General features: G+C 50.3%; 2 protein-coding genes across 2 annotated transcripts in view; both read right to left on the reverse strand.

Annotated features, from left to right (window-relative positions):
• The window catches only part of LOC136628696 (zinc finger protein 585A-like), a 119,008-nt gene that overhangs the window by 58,183 nt on the left and 44,236 nt on the right, over positions 1–16,589 (reverse strand). The window lies entirely within an intron of this gene.
• LOC136629057 (gastrula zinc finger protein XlCGF66.1-like) lies at positions 800–7,680 on the reverse strand. The gene is made up of 5 exons (XM_066605182.1): positions 7,635–7,680; positions 2,650–2,765; positions 1,298–1,477; positions 1,092–1,215; positions 800–1,009 (listed from the first exon to the last, which is right to left on the reverse strand). The coding sequence occupies exons 2-5, from the start codon at positions 2,719–2,721 to the stop codon at positions 906–908; spliced, it is 480 nt and encodes a 159-aa protein (XP_066461279.1). The 5' UTR covers positions 2,722–2,765; positions 7,635–7,680; the 3' UTR covers positions 800–905.

Consider the following 16,589-nt stretch of genomic DNA (forward strand, 5'->3'; position numbering starts at 1 on the left):
ACTCACCTGGGCGGTTACCTGTAGGGATCTCCTCTTTACACGGCTGATCGCCCCTCACATTTGTCTCTGTAGTATTAATATTGGTCAGATCTTCATCCTGATACAAAAGCTGGGAGACAAATATTGTAGAAGTCAGCAGACCGTTGGAGAAGTCGTGTGGAAGGTTTTATGACATAATGACACGACAGGAGTAGTTATCTGAGCCACATAGCTGCAGGTCTAGAAGCCGGACATAGATATTAGATGGCGGCTCAATGACCCCCTAGGATCCTCATACACATGTATATCTGGCATGGCTAGACACGCTACATGTTGTCTCAGTGGAGGAGATCAGCGTCTACCAGACACATCCGCTGCTTGTCTCGGGGAAATAAAGGAGCAGATAGATATAAATTAGAGTTGAGCGAACGTACTCTACCGAGCTTGATGCTCGTTCGAGTATTAGCATACTCAATGGTGCTCGCTACTCCAGTGAGCATCACGTCGTTTTCGACTCCGCCCCAGCTTTGGCCCCTCCCCACTGCGACGCTGTGCACGTCAACGGTAGTTTGTGGCTGGCGAGAGGGAGGGGAAAGGGGAGAAAAAAAAACTCGGCAATCGGCGGGTCCCATACAAAAATGTTCGAGTCTTCCATTGAAGTCAATGTGGTTCATTACTCAAATAGAGCTCTCGAATTTTAGGAAAAGCTCGACTTGAATAACAAGGACCCGAGCATTTGGGTGCTCGCTAATCTCTAATATAAATCCAACCTGTTGACTCCTTATTCCCACCAGCAGTCTCCACTGCCAGAAAACTGGGAGAAGATCCAGACAAGATGTAATGTCTCTGGTCAGCGGTAATCCTGCCATCTCCACCGGCCTCATCACACAAGGAGAAGACATCTAATAAGACTGAAGACAAGAGCTTCACAGCCTTCTACAGATCAGAGGGACATCTCCATCTACCTGATGGTCCTGTGGAAGAAGAGGACGGGGACATCTCTCTGGGGTTCTTCTCTTACTGGATGGAACTGCAGGAAACACAGATGGACACTGAAGTCATTCTTTATATACAGATAATACAGTCCCCGTGGATTTAGTCCCGTCTATTACCTGGTGATGGGAGCGGCTGGCGGGTCTCCATCATGGCGCCCTTGTACAGATCCTTGTGTCCTTCTAAATACTCCCACTCCTCCATGGAGAAATAGACAGCGACATCCTGACACCTTATAGGAACCTGACAACACAATATACAGACATCACCCAGAAGCCTCCAGTGCTGTTACTGTATAATGTCCCAGCATTCCCTGCAGCGTCACCTCTCCAGTCAGCAGCTCAATCATCTTGTTGGTGAGTTCTAGAATCTTCTGTACATTGATGTCCTCATGTATCAGGGGGTGAGGTGGGGGCCCCGTGGTTGGCCTGAGGGGTCTTCTCCATCTATCACACACAGGGGCCCGACAGCCATCACTAGAGGTCTTCTTCACTACTGTGTAATTCTAATTACAATGAGAGGTTAAATGGAATCCGTCGCCAATATTTCACAGTATAAACTAATTGTAGCCAGACACGGAGGATATGACTGGGAGTATGTACTTACCACTCTTTTTCCAGGCAGAGCAGCCTTCACCCAGTTATCTCCATTTTCCAATGCCACGCAACTGTAAGCACATTACCTGCCTTGGACCGGTCTGGGTCTACCCCTTTCAATCCATCCAAACCTTCCCCATTCATTATTACTGACATCACATTAACATGCGTAGAGTCTGCAAAGTGAGGCGCATGCACTGTCTGTGAAATGCTTGATATGTCCCGACTGAGCGAGAAATGTCAATCATCATGCAAATGGTACTATTTCAGTGAAACGAGGGGGGTAGGACAAGATCGATCCAAAGCAGCAGACTGCTCATCGGACCAGCTGTAAGTATTAATTATACGGAACATTGAATCAGAAAATAGTAGTTTCAGGTTGAGGCTACTCTGTCCTGAAAAACAGTAGTATGTACATACTTTGATTCATATTACCCATCTATAACTAGGATTAGTTTATATTAGTGATGAGCGAGCGTATTCACTAAGGCAAACCACTCGAGCGAGTAGTGTCTTATGCGAGTTCCTGCCCGCTGGTCTCTAAAGATTCGGGTGTCGGTGGGGGAGAGCGGTGAGTTGCGGGAGAGAGCAGGGAGGAGCGGGGGGGGGGGGGGGGGGAGTGAAAGAGAGACCCCTTCCCCCGTTCCTTCCCGCTCATCCCCCGCAGCTCCCCTCCCCTCGACGGCACCCGAATCTTTAGAGACGAGCGGGCAGGTACTCGCATATGGCACTACTCGCTCATCTCTAGTTTATATACTAATATATTGCTGACACATACCCTTAAATAAATACCTCCCCTCTCCAGTGACATCATCTGTTATTACCATAGATAAGAATGATGTAATGTGACATCATCAGAATCTCTCTCCTCTCCAGTGACATCATCTGTTATTACCATAGATAAGAATGATGTAATGTGACATCATCAGAATCTCTCCCCTCTCCAGTGACATCATCTGTTATTACCATAAATAAGAATGATGTACTGTGACATCATCAGAATCTCTCCCCTCTCCAGTGACATCATCTGTTATTATCATAGATATAAATGATGTAATGTGATGTCATCAGAATCTCTCACCTCTCCAGTAAGCCGAAAGAGTATCTCTAGGGTGAGATTTAATATACTTTCTGCCATCTTGTTCCTCTCCATTCTTGATGGGTCAATCAGGAAAAATTATTTTATGCTGTAGAGACCTGAATGGAAAAAAGATGAATGTAAAAAAAACCCCCACAGTACCATTCTTAGAAATGAGGTGAAACATTTCAGGAGAATAGAAGTGTAGATATTGTATTCTCTCTATTTGTTCGGAATGGGATACATGTTGAATAGATTGTCGAAAGAAGCCGACCCAGGAATGTATCCTAAAATCCAGCCAATACCAGACACCGAGCCTGCTGCGAATTGCCCCAATTCTCCACGGTCAGCCTATCTATCAGATTAGGCTGACCGTCGGAGAGTCGCGTGCGGCTCCTGCTCCCGGGCACCGCCGCAGGACTTAGCAACGCCCGTGGACAGGGGTCCTAAGTGATCTATATAGGTTCACTTTACACAACTCCACCATATAAGGAGCGCAGATCTGTTTTTTTTTTTTTGTTTTCTTCTGCATAAATTACATTAGAAAGAGGAAGTTACTTCAGAGATTACTTGAGTGAATCAGCCCACAGGACAGTAAAGACCCATTTACACGCAACGATTATCGCTCAAAATTCACTCAAAAGCCATCGTTTGAATGATTACCATTATGGGTGAATGCTCCCACTCTTCGGCTGAACGATGATTTTTAGGCGAGCATAAAATCCATCCTTCAGCTGGAGAGAATATAACACAGACTGCATGCTGTGTATGGTGCTCTATTCTCCATGGGAGTGCTGATTACATTGAATTCAGCTTGCAGCCCCGTGGCAAAACAAAGGAGCTGCATGCAAAGAACAGAACACCTGCTGTTATCTGTATACAGCTCCAAAAGGCTGATTTACATGTAAATGAAGGAGCTGAGCTGCTAATGGAAATTAGTGTCTATAACAGTTTATGCAAAACAATAGCTCAAAACCTATCTTTTGAACGATTATCTTTGCGTGTAAATGGGCCTTAACCAAAGAAATAATAGGACAAGACCTCAGACAGCGAGTAACAAAGGGGAAGGAAATCCAGCCGCATCTGACAAGAAGTCTGTTTCACCTGTAGTTTGTACAAGTCCTGCACCTCCATGTTGGACACCTGCAACCACCAGCTTATTGAACAAGTAGAGCGTGAGCTCCCTGTTTCTGCTGACTCTCTGGACTATTATTGGGGTTGGCCTACATCACCATAAAATCACAGCAGAAAACAGAACAGCCGGGAGCCCCTCACCATCACTCCATTATATAGTGTGAATGAAGGGAGAGTGGAGCGGCACACTAACAACGACCTCCGTGAGGGGAATCACTGCCAGCACTGTAACAAGTGACCGGTTACCTCACCCCTCAGCTGTCACCCCGACTCCTGGTCACCACACTGTGATGGGATTACTGCCAGCACTGTGACAAGTGACCGGTTACCTCACCCCTCATCTGTCACCCTGACTCCTGGTCACCACACTGTGAGGGGATTACTGCCAACACTATGACAAGTGACCGGTTACCTCACCCCTCATCTGTCACCCCGACTCCTGGTCACCACACTGTGAGGGGGATTACTGCCAGCACTGTGACAAGTGACTGGTTACCTCACCCCTCATCTGTCACCCCGACTCCTGGTCACCACACTGTGAGGGGGTTACTGCCAGCACTGTGACCAGTGACCGGTTACCTCACCCCTCATCTGTCACCCCGACTCCTGGTCACCACACTGTGAGGGGGTTACTGCCAGCACTGCGACAAGTGACCGGTTACCTCACCCCTCATCTGTCACCCTGACTCCTGGTCACCACACTGTGAGGGGATTACTGCCAGGATTGTGACAAGTGACCGGTTACCTCACCCCTCATCTGTCATCCCGACTCCTGGTCACCACACTGTGAGGGGATTACTGCCAGTACTGTGACAAGTGACCGGTTACCTCAACCCTCATCTGTCACCCCGACTCCTGGTCACCACACTGTGAGGGGATTACTGCCAGCACTGTGACCAGTGACCGGTTACCTCAACCCTCATCTGTCATGACTCCTGGTCACCGCACTGTGAGGGGGATTACTGCCAGCACTGTGACAAGTGACCGGTTACCTCAACCCTCATCTGTCACCCCGACTCCTGGTCACCACATTGTGAGGGGATTACTACCAGTAATGTGACAAGTGACCGGTTACCTCAACCCTCATCTGTCACCCCGACTCCTGGTCACCACATTGTGAGGGGATTACTACCAGTAATGTGACAAGTGACCGGTTACCTCACCCCTCATCTGTCCCCCGACTCCTGGTCACCACACTGTGAGGGGAATTACTGCCAGCACTGTGACAAGTGACCGGTTACCTCACCCCTCATCTGTCACCCCGACTCCTGGTCACCACACTGTGAGGGGGATTACTGCCAGCACTGTGACAAGTGACCGGTTACCTCAACCCTCATCTGTCACCCCGACTCCTGGTCACCACACTGAGGGGATTACTGCCAGCAGTGTGACAAGTGACCGGTTACCTCACCCCTCATCTGTCACCCCGACTCCTGGTCACCACATTGTGAGGGGATTACTACCAGTAATGTGACAAGTGACCGGTTACCTCACCCCTCATCTGTCCCCCGACTCCTGATCACCACACTGAAAGGATTACTGCCAGCACTGTGACAAGTGACCGGTTACCTCAACCCTCATCTGTCACCCCACCATGAGGGGATTACTGCCAGTGCTGTGAAAAGTGACCGGTTACCTCACCCCTCATCTGTCACCCCGACTCCTGGTCACCACACTGTGAGGGGTTACTGCCAGCACTGTGACTAGTGACCGGTTACCTCACCCCTCATCTGTCACCCCGACTCCTGGTCACCACACTGTGAGGAGAATTACTGCCAGCGCTGTGACAAGTGACCGGTTACCTCACCCCTCATCTGTCACCCCGACTCCTGGTCACCACACTGTGAGGGGATTACTGCCAGCACTGTAACAAGTGACCGGTTACCTCACCCCTCATCTGTCACCCCGACTCCTGGTCACCACACTGTGAGGGGGATTACTGCCAGCACTGTGACAAGTGACCGGTTACCTCACCCCTCATCTGTCACCCCGACTCCTGATCACCACACTGTGAGGGGATTACTGCCAGCACTGTGACTAGTGACCGGTTACCTCACCCCTCATTTGTAACCCCGACTCCTGGTCACCACACTGTGAGGGGATTACTGCCAGCACTGTGACAAGTGACTGGTTACCTCACCCCTCATCTGTCACCCCGACTCCTGGTCACCACACTGTGAGGTGGATTACTGCCAGCACTGTGACAAGTGACCGGTTACCTCACCCCTCATCTGTCACCCCGACTCCTGATCACCACACTGTGAGGTGGATTACTGCCAGCACTGTGATTAGTGACCGGTTACCTCACCCCTCATCTGTCACCCCGACTCCTGGTCACCACACTGTGAGGGAGATTACTGCCAGCACTGTGACAAGTGACCGGTTACCTCACCCCTCATCTGTCACCCCGACTCCTGGTCACCACACTATGAGGGAGATTACTGCCAGCACTGTGACAAGTGACCGGTTACCTCACCCCTCATCTGTAACCCTGACTCCTGGTCACCACACTGTGAGGGGGATTAGTGCCACCACTGTGACAAGTGACCGGTTACCTCACCCCTCATCTGTCACCCCGACTCCTGGTCACCACACTATGAGGGAGATTACTGCCAGCACTGTGACAAGTGACCGGTTACCTCACCCCTCATCTGTAACCCTGACTCCTGGTCACCACACTGTGAGGGGATTACTGCCAGCACTGTGACAAGTGACTGGTTACCTCACCCCTCATCTGTCACCCCGACTCCTGGTCACCACACTGTGAGGTGGATTACTGCCAGCACTGTGACAAGTGACCGGTTACCTCACCCCTCATCTGTCACCCCGACTCCTGATCACCACACTGTGAGGTGGATTACTGCCAGCACTGTGATTAGTGACCGGTTACCTCACCCCTCATCTGTCACCCCGACTCCTGGTCACCACACTGTGAGGGAGATTACTGCCAGCACTGTGACAAGTGACCGGTTACCTCACCCCTCATCTGTCACCCCGACTCCTGGTCACCACACTATGAGGGAGATTACTGCCAGCACTGTGACAAGTGACCGGTTACCTCACCCCTCATCTGTAACCCTGACTCCTGGTCACCACACTGTGAGGGGGATTAGTGCCACCACTGTGACAAGTGACCGGTTACCTCACCCCTCATCTGTCACCCCGACTCCTGGTCACCACACTGTGAGGGAGATTACTGCCAGCACTGTGACAAGTGACCGGTTACCTCACCCCTCATCTGTCACCCCGACTCCTGGTCACCACACTATGAGGGAGATTACTGCCAGCACTGTGACAAGTGACCGGTTACCTCACCCCTCATCTGTAACCCTGACTCCTGGTCACCACACTGTGAGGGGATTACTGCCAGCACTGTGACAAGTGACCGGTTACCTCACCCCTCATCTGTCACCCCGACTCCTGATCACCACACTGTAAGGGGATTACTGCGAGCACTGTGACAAGTGACCGGTTACCTCACCCCTCATCTGTCACCCCGACTCCTGATCACCACACTGAGAGGGGATTACTGCCAGCACTGTGACAAGTGACCGGTTACCTCACCCCTCATCTGTCACCCCGACTCCTGGTCACCGCACTGTGAGGGGGATTACTGCCAGCACTGTGACATGTGACCGGTTACCTCACCCCTCATCTGTCACCCTGACACCTGGTCACCACACTGTGATGGGATTTGCTGCAGCACTGACTTCTATGTCAGTAACAGAATCAGCGCAGCCATGATGAAACGCTCCTGTAATCCCGGCCTCCTCAGGGTGCAGCTCCCATGGCGGACGTTCTTGTCTATAGGAGCACCCCTATAATATCACCCCTGACATGAGGGACACACGTACCTCCACCTGCAAAGCAGGCAGCAGCCGTCTGCCTCCAGGACCTGTGATGATGTCACTATCATGTGATCAGTCACACATGTGGGCGGAGTCAGGGATCACATGACCAGGGGGGGTTGATCACCTTGTATTACTATATGTAGAACTGTTAAGCTGGGTTCATACAGGGCAGATTTGCCGCGGTTTTGCCGCAGCAGATCCGCCCGCGGCCGCTAATCTCGGGATTAGCCAGCCATGTGGACGAGATTTCTCAGAAACCTCGTCCACACAGGACGGCTAATCCGCTGCGGTAAATCAAGTTGAAACCGCAGCTGCGGCCGCCGGTGTTTACCGAGTGCGGTAAATACGCACCCGGCTATAATAATGGTGCGTATTTTACGCACTCACATGCTCGGATTCTATCTGAATAATGCCCAGGAAAACCTGCCACCTATTGGTGAGAATCCCAAAGGCACATTCGAAAAAATCATGAGCCCGTGTGAGACAGTAATGAAAAACCCGTCTCCTGGTGTCCGACCCTCTGGGGGCACAGAACATGTGTTGTTAGGCCAAAGCTCTCATCAGCCGCACTAACGGTTGGAAAGAAGCTGCTGACCCATACATGAAGCTCTGAAACTGCGAGCATCCGCAATGCTTCCATAGGACCCGATACCAGCTATTATAAACCAATAGTCACTACCCTGTTTCCCCAAAAATTAGACCTGCCCTGATTTTCAGAGAGGCTTGAAATATAAGCTCTACCCCCAAAATAAGCCCTAGCTGCATTACATTACCTAGCAAGCTCAGTCCATGTCCCTCCCGCTGCGCTCAGGATCTTTGGAAGGCTCTCTGCAGCCCTCCGCCACCTACAGAATGATCAATTTCTGGTTACGGGATTTATAAATCCCGCCTCCAGGAAGTGATGGCTCTGATTGGCTGAGAACCAATCAATGCAACACTCGATGAACCCATGCGATGGCTGTGTTTGGTACATTCAGCACTACATTGATTGATGGAGTAACGCTATAAATTGGCCAATAAATCCCGCCTCTACAGCGCAATGGCTGTGATTGGTTCTCAAACGCTGCTCAGCCAATCAATGCAGTTCTGGATGAATCAATCACAGCCATCCCATTGGTTCATCGAGTGCTGCATTGATTGGCTAAGCAGTGCTCAAGAACCAATCACAACCATTGCATGGTGGAGGCGGGATTTATGAATCCTGTAACCAGGAAGCCATTTTCTGTGGGTGGCCGAGCACTGCAAGAAGCCTGCCGGAGCTCCGGAGAGCAGTGGCAGGGATGTGGAATGAGCCTGCTAGGTAAATATAATAAGGCAGCCGCAAAAATAAGACCTAGTGCCTCTTTTGGGGCAAAAATTATTATAAGACAGGGTTTTATTTTCGGGGGGAAACACAGCATCAGCCAGAGCCAACAAAAGTGCCAAAAAGTATTGTTTATAATTGTAATATCGGGCCCTTGAGTGTGGCGGCTTCTTCACACAGATGTACTTGGTGCCATCCAGAGCCCCAATGCAGTTCGGAAACTGCCCAGCAGCTTCAAAACCATCTGCAATGTCCAGCCAGGCTTGAGGGAGGGCAGTGGCATCACCAATAGCTCCAGCTGCTCCAAACCTAGGTCATCCTGATGATCCCACAGATGGTGGAGTGGCCTAACAGGAACTGAGAATGCGGTGATGCAAATGAGTTTCCGGGGCGAGAAATGTGAAAAGAAAAGACAGATACAAATATTAAAGCTATTTAAGGGGGCGGAGCCTAGTGGAGGATGTGATCGGCCGCGCCGAGCGAGAGCGCCCTCTCATCATCCTCTCATCTATCCCGTAAACCAGGACAAAGTACAAGAACACTGCACAACTTACCCTGCAAGGGTTGAAGTATCTCCCCCATCACTTCAGGGAGCCATGATGCACTGCAAAGAGCACCACTGGACGTGGAGAAGCCTGCAGGGGGCAGTAGAGGGGGGAAGACAGGACTAGCACAGGAGATCACAGAGCACATGGATCCCCAGGGCATGCATCCACAGAACAAGGAGCAGAGCCCACACCGAGGGATATTCTGGGAGCAGCTAACAAGTGTAATATCACAGTAAGCTCACTCCAACTGCAGGTCAGCTGCCTGCAAGAGAATATGGGAAATCTTAGACATGATATACAAAAAGCAACAGAACGAATGACTGCGGTAGAGGGACGGATGAATGAAGCGGAGGATCAGTTAAACAGGATGGGTATAGAAATATTCAGACCATTGCTAATTTGCTGAGTAAAATTGATGATCCTGAGTAGAATTGCTCAAGGCGTAATAACATCCGTGAGATCGGTCTTCAGGAGAAAGTGGAAGGGAATAACCCCTCCGACTACTGGGAATCATTCATTTATTTGGCAAAAACTCTCAGACCCCAATCACACACACAGCAGCTTGATTGATTGATTCCCACACAAGACAAACACAGCTTGGCTCCTCCCACATCAGTGACATTACCACGGGTCCTTCAGCCCGCCGGATCTCTGTGGTGGAGGTAGGGCAGTTTCTTCTGTCAGGACCGCTGAGTTGTGTCTTCTGAGATAATAACGGCTTAATTGTATTTTCATTTTGTTATTTTTGTCCTCTTCTTTCAAGAGCCCTAACGGCTCCTTCCCACAGACGGATTGCCGCCGTGTATTGAACCTAATAGCACAATGCTTATGATGCGGAATTCCACCGCGGAATTCCGCACCGTAAAATCTCCCGTCCTCACCCGCGGCATTGCCGTGGGTGTATGCACGGACGGCTTCCATTGCAGTCATTATATATCCCACCAACTTACAATGGTAGAGTTATGCGACACATACTTGAATTTATAGTAGGCAGACCAGTTGTTCCGATTCTGATAGTAGGGCATTTTACCTCTGTTATTACTCCGGGAAAGGAGCAGAAGGACCTGTCGACAAAGATAGGTTGACTCCATTAGGACATCTACACTTCTGTTGCATTTGTGGAAATCCAGAAATCAGGATGTTAGATATTATTATTATTAAATGGCTGTGATTGGTGCATTAAAAGCCAGCTCTGATTGGTGGAGCCAGCTGACACTCACTAGCCTCAGCCAATCAGAGTAATCTCGTGCTAGAGGCAGGGATTGCAATCCCTGTCACTAAGCAATAGATGCTTTGTCGGCTATGGCAAGTGCCCAGCAACCTGCACGGAGTTCCGGAGAGCGGCGTTAGAAACCCTACAGCACCTGCTAGGGGAGTGTTGATTTTTTTTTTTTTTTGGTAGTGCAGCTAGCGCTGCCAAAAACATGGTACCGAGTTGTTCAGCAGCGCTAAAACCACTGTCCGTTTATTTCAATTGGCAATGCATGGCTGAAAACGGCCAAAGATAGAACATGCATCGCTGTCAGATGTGTTACAGCGGGAGATAGCGTGAACGGACGGCTTCCATTGACTGCAATGGAAGCCGTCAGCGCGTACACCTGAGGCAAATAGAGCATGCCGCAGGTGAGGACGGGAGATTTCACGGTGCGGATGTGCCCTGAGCTTTTAGGTTCAATAGAACCTAATAGCTGCGGGCAACGCAGCGGATTTTCGACGCGAATTACGCGGCAGAAATCCGTTCGTGGGAAGGAGGCCTTAGGGCTCATGTCCGCGGGCGGTTTTTTCCACCACGTATTATGCGTGGGATACACGGTGAATGGAGTCAATAGACTTTCACTGATCCACGCACGTTCATGTAGACACTTTGTGTCAATACACAAGAGAAATAGATTGCAGCAGGCTCTATCTCTCTTGGTACCATGCAGCGTGAGCCCTCTACGGTGGTATAGGCGGTGTATGAAACGCTGTCCATACGCAATACTTGTCATATAGGCGGTGTTTTCATAAGCAACCCTGCTATGAAACACAGCGGGAAATTTTTTAAAAAGTCACACGGCGCATGACCAAAGGCGGTCTCTGTCGGCAGAGCCGGTATTGTAAAATGCTGGGGGACCGCACTACTTTACCGTTATGGCCAGAAGGCCCAAAGCAGAGGGTGGTTTAGCTTTACCCAAATGCCATGACATACTTCTTGGCCTTGCAGATGCAGCACTTTAGAAGGTGGGAATTGGGGGAAACACAAGATGTTAAAGGGGTTGTCCTGCGCCGAAACGGGTTTTTTTTTAATTCAATAGGCCCCCCGTTCGGCGCGAGACAAACCCAATGCATGTGTTAAAAAAAAAAAAACATTTAGTACTTACCCGAATCCCTGCGCTGCGGCGACTTCTTCCTTACCTTAGCAAGATGGCCGCCGGGATCTTCACCCACGATGCACCGCGGGTCTTCTCCCATGGTGCACCGTGGGCTCTGTGGGTCCATTGCCGTTTCCAGCCTCCTGATTGGCTGGAATCGGCACACGTGACGGGGCGGAGCTACGAGGACCAGCTCTCCGGCACGAGCGGCCCCATTCACCAGGGAGAAGACCGGACTGCGCAAGCGCGTCTAATCGGGCGATTAGATGCTGAAATTAGACGGCACCATGGAGACGAGGACGCTAGCAACGGAACAGGTAAGTGAATAACTTCTGTATGGCTCATAATTAATGCACGATGTACATTACAAAGTGCATTAATATGGCCATACAGAAGTGTATAGACCCACTTGCTTTTGCGGGACAACCCCTTTAAGTATTAGTTGCTTAAAGAGCGTTTTGAAAATGCGTATCTGTTTGAGGACCAAGAGGCCTACAGATTTAAGGGAAATGACCAATGTTTTCCTACACTCTCCCTAATGCATCAAATTTGGTGGACGGCTAGAGTAAAGTGATCAGATTTTCCAAGGGTCAAAATGGTCAGGGGGCGGGGCTTATCACAGCATATGAGTTTATGTCCGTCGTTATAAAGTGCTCAAGCCATTTTTAAAGAGACAGGGAGCAAATTCCACAACATTTCCAAATTGAAAAAACAGTCAAAATTAGCCACGTATTTGCTGCTGATTTCATACTATGCAGCGCTCTCCCTCACCTCCTCCGAAGGCTTCCCGCTGTCAGCGCTTCCGGCTTCCAGTTCACAGCGCCCTGTGGTAGCCTCACCTGACCAGTATCACCTGACCAGTATCACCTGACCAGCGGCACCGCATCTGATCGGACCACTGGGAACTAGGGATGAGCGAGTATACTCGCTAAGGCACTACTCGCTCGAGTAATGTGCCTTAGCCGAGTATCTCCCCTCTCGTCCCGAAAGATTCGGGGGCCGCCGCAATTGACAGGTGAGTTGCGGCAGGGAGCGGGGCAGAGCGGGCGGGAGAGAGGGAGAGAGAGATGTCCCCTCCGTTCATCCCTGCTCTCCCCCGCAGCTCCCCGCCCAGCGGCGGCCCCCGAATCTTCAGGGACGAGCAGGGAGATACTCGGCTAAGGCACATTACTCGAGCGAGTAGTGCCTTAGCGAGTATACTCGCTCATCCCTACAGGGAACCAAAAACGGGGGAGCGCCAACGGCGGGAAGCCTTCAAGAAGGTGTGTGGGGGAGCACCGCATAGCATGAAATCAGCTGCAGATACATAGCTGATTTCCAGTCAAAATCTGCACCAATGGTGTGGATTTGGACTGTTTTTTGGATGTAGAAATCCTGCGGAAATTGCAGCAGAAATTTCTGTTGCGTACATTTCTCAGCATTTCCGCCATGTGTAAACATACCGTAAGTCAGCTTGAGGTATGCTGCCACTTGCAGAGTGGCCTCAGTAGTATTAAGTTTCTCTTATATTGGCCCCGGTAGTAATAGTGACCCCTGTATCAGCCTCAGTAGTAATAGTAGCCCCCACAGTAGCCCCAGTAGTAATAGTGAACCCCACAGTGGCCTCAGTAGTAATAGAGACCCCCACAGTGGCCTCAGTAGTAATACTATTACTACTGGACTGATATAGGGGGACTATTATTAATAATGTCCCCTATATCGATCCCAATAGTAACAGTGACCCCCACAGTAGCCCCAGTAGTAATATCGACCCTCCTGAGACCGATACACTTACCTCCTTGTCTTCAGAGTGCTGCTGTAGCGGGATGCACACACTGACGGTAGTGTGTACGCCTGCCTGGACTCCTCCTCCACACTCCTCTCCTCCTGAAAAACCAACGAGGTCAGGGGAGGATGATCCTGGATGCACACACTGACATCAGTGTGTGCATCCCACAGCAGCGCTAGTGAGTGAATACCAGCTGGGAAGCTGCGGCACCCTGGCTGGTAATCACCTTCATGGTAACACCGCAAGTGGGAGGCAAATATTGGGATATTGTGCCTATAGAGGACTTGCAGTGGGTTGAAATATTATAGATGATCCCTCAACTATCTTTGAGCAAATTTAATAGATTATCACAAATATGTCTGCTGGATAGGGTGTATCGCTTTCCTACACGAAAAAGGGATAACCCTTAATGTATACATTGCAAAACCCAAGTTGTGGGTTCTTTTTATGTGTGTTACTTGTACCTTTTAATGTGGTAAGACAGATTACAGTATAGAATTGATAAGTGGGTAGAGGCCAGAGATGAAGAGGACATCACACAAAATTTGAGAAAGGCATAATAAAAAAAAGCCCCATGGAAACCGGATTGTTCTTACCTCAGGGTGACCAGCAGATGCTCCTCAGGGAAGATACACTGGCGCATGTTTGCGGAGGTGCAGGTCAATCCAGTGCGCACCTCCTCCAGCAGCTTGTCATACGATGACACGGACAAACGGCAGAAGGCAGCGGACTTTTCCGGATGCTATAATAAGTCTCTGTAAAGGTAGTCGTCCTTACTGGTTCGCTGCGACACCGGAGAGTGATCCCTAACCCTCTGCTTCTTTCTTCTAGCTCATCCTTTAGCATTGGACGTCGCTCTCCAAAAGTGAAAGAAACCAGTTAAGTCAAGAGAATATCATCTTCTAGCGAAGACATAGTTCTAAGAGCACAACTAACACACAGCTCGCCTTTATTTTTGTGCACATGAAATGCACAGTGCATATGCAAGGAATACGCACGCAGAACGAACACATACACAAAAAGGGTGATTATACCTACCCGATAATCGGGTTTCCAGGAGTCTCCACGACAGCACCACCTGAGATCGCCTTCCTCCTGATAGGACAGGAACACACCGAGAGGTTAAAATCCCCCCCCCCCCCTTCCTCAGTGTATTTTAACGAAACTGCCAGGGTAGGAACTAACTTAAATTTCTTTACCTATCTGGTATATGTAAGGTATATGTTGCACTTTTACCCTATAATGTCTGACAAAAGTGTGTGGCTTCTTCCACACTGCTGTCTTGCATATTTGTTCCACGGAAGCCGAGCTATGCTCGGCCCATGAAGTCGCTACTGCCCTCGTGGAGTGGGCTTTAAGAGTCGCGGGGGCCTCTTTCCCCAGGGTCCTGTAGGATTCGCTAATGGCCAGGCGGATCCACCGGGCTATTGAGCTTTTAGCTGCTTTTTTCCCCCTGTTAGGGCCTGAGAATTGGACGAACAGGTTGTCGTCCTGCCTCCATGGACCTGTGGCCTCGATATACTTCAGGACCGCTCTCTTGACGTCTAAGCAGTTTAGGGCTCTCTCCTTCTCGTTTTTTGAGTTATTAAAGAACGAGGGGATTACTATGTTCTGTGCCCTATGTAATGGAGACATTACTTTAGGCAAGACGGTCGGGTCCGTTTTGAAGACTAATTTGGTGTCTGTTATTTTGAGGAGTGGGTGGCGGATGGATAGGGCTTGTAGCTCGCTAACCCGTCTGGCTGAGGAAATCGCCACTAGGAAAATTGTTTTAATTGTGAGCGTTCTTATTGAGAGCCCTTCAATTGGTTCGAAGGGTTCTGCCGACATAGCTCCCAGGACCAGGTTTAAGTTCCAGCCTGGACATATATTAGTAGGTCTAGGTCACAACCTATCTGCCGCCGTCAGGAATCTACTGATCCACCTATCTCCCGCTAGCTTAGTATCGAAAACGGCACTAAGGGCTGCCATCTGGACCCTTAGGGTGCTCGGGGAGAGGCCCATGTCCAGTCCCTCCTGCAGGAAGTCCAGGATTAATGGGATGTCAGCACCGCTACTCGAGGAGTCCTTTCCCTGTCTCCAAGAGGTAAACCTCTTCCAGATCTTTTGGTAGATGCGGTTTGTTGTCTCTTTCCTACTTGCCAATAGCGTCCTGACTACCTTGTCTGAGAATCCTCTGCCTCTTAGTACGGATTCTTCAGTATCCAGGCTGTCAAGTGGAGTCTGCTTATATTGGAATGATTCAGAGGCCCCTGTGTTAGAAGACTCGCGTGAGCAGGAAGGGTGACAGGCTCCTGGATGCTCAGGTTCTTTAGAAGGCTGAACCAGCTCCTCCTTGGCCAAAAGGGAGCCACTAGTATCAGGGTGCATGCCTGTGACCTGAAGTGCTGCAGTACCCTTGGGATTAGTGGAATTGGGGGAAACGCGTACACCAGTTCTCCTCCCCAGTCCTGGCTCAGGGCGTCCACTGCTGCTGGCCGGTCCTCCGGTCTGAGGGAGAAGAAGTTCTCTACTTTGGCGTTGCATCTGGATGCGAACAGGTCCAGTTGCGGGAGACCCCACCTGTCCGTCATTATCCGGAATGCCTCCTGGGATAGAGACCATTCCCCTGGGTCTATACGCCTTCGGCTGAGGAAATCTGCCCTTTGATTCAGGGATCCCTTCAGGTGTACCGCCGATAATGAGAGGATGCGGCCTTCTGCCCAGCGAAAGATTCTCTGTGAGATGCTTTGCAGGGCTGGCGACCTCGTGCCTCCCTGATGCCGAATATGGGCGACTGCCGTGACATTGTCCGATAGCACTCTTATGTGCTGGTTTCTTACCTCGTCCCCCAGTTGCTGGAGGGCCTTCCAGATCGCCTGCAGCTCTCTGTAATTCGAGGACTGGTGTTTCATTCCCTGCGGCCATGGACCCTGTAGTAGCTTGTCTCCGACGTGCGCCCCCCCATCCCCAGGAGCTTGCGTCGGTCGTGACCTGCGTGGCCGGATT

Source organism: Eleutherodactylus coqui, chromosome 5, assembly GCF_035609145.1.
Source record: "Eleutherodactylus coqui strain aEleCoq1 chromosome 5, aEleCoq1.hap1, whole genome shotgun sequence".
NCBI classification, from domain to species: Eukaryota; Metazoa; Chordata; class Amphibia; order Anura; family Eleutherodactylidae; genus Eleutherodactylus; species Eleutherodactylus coqui.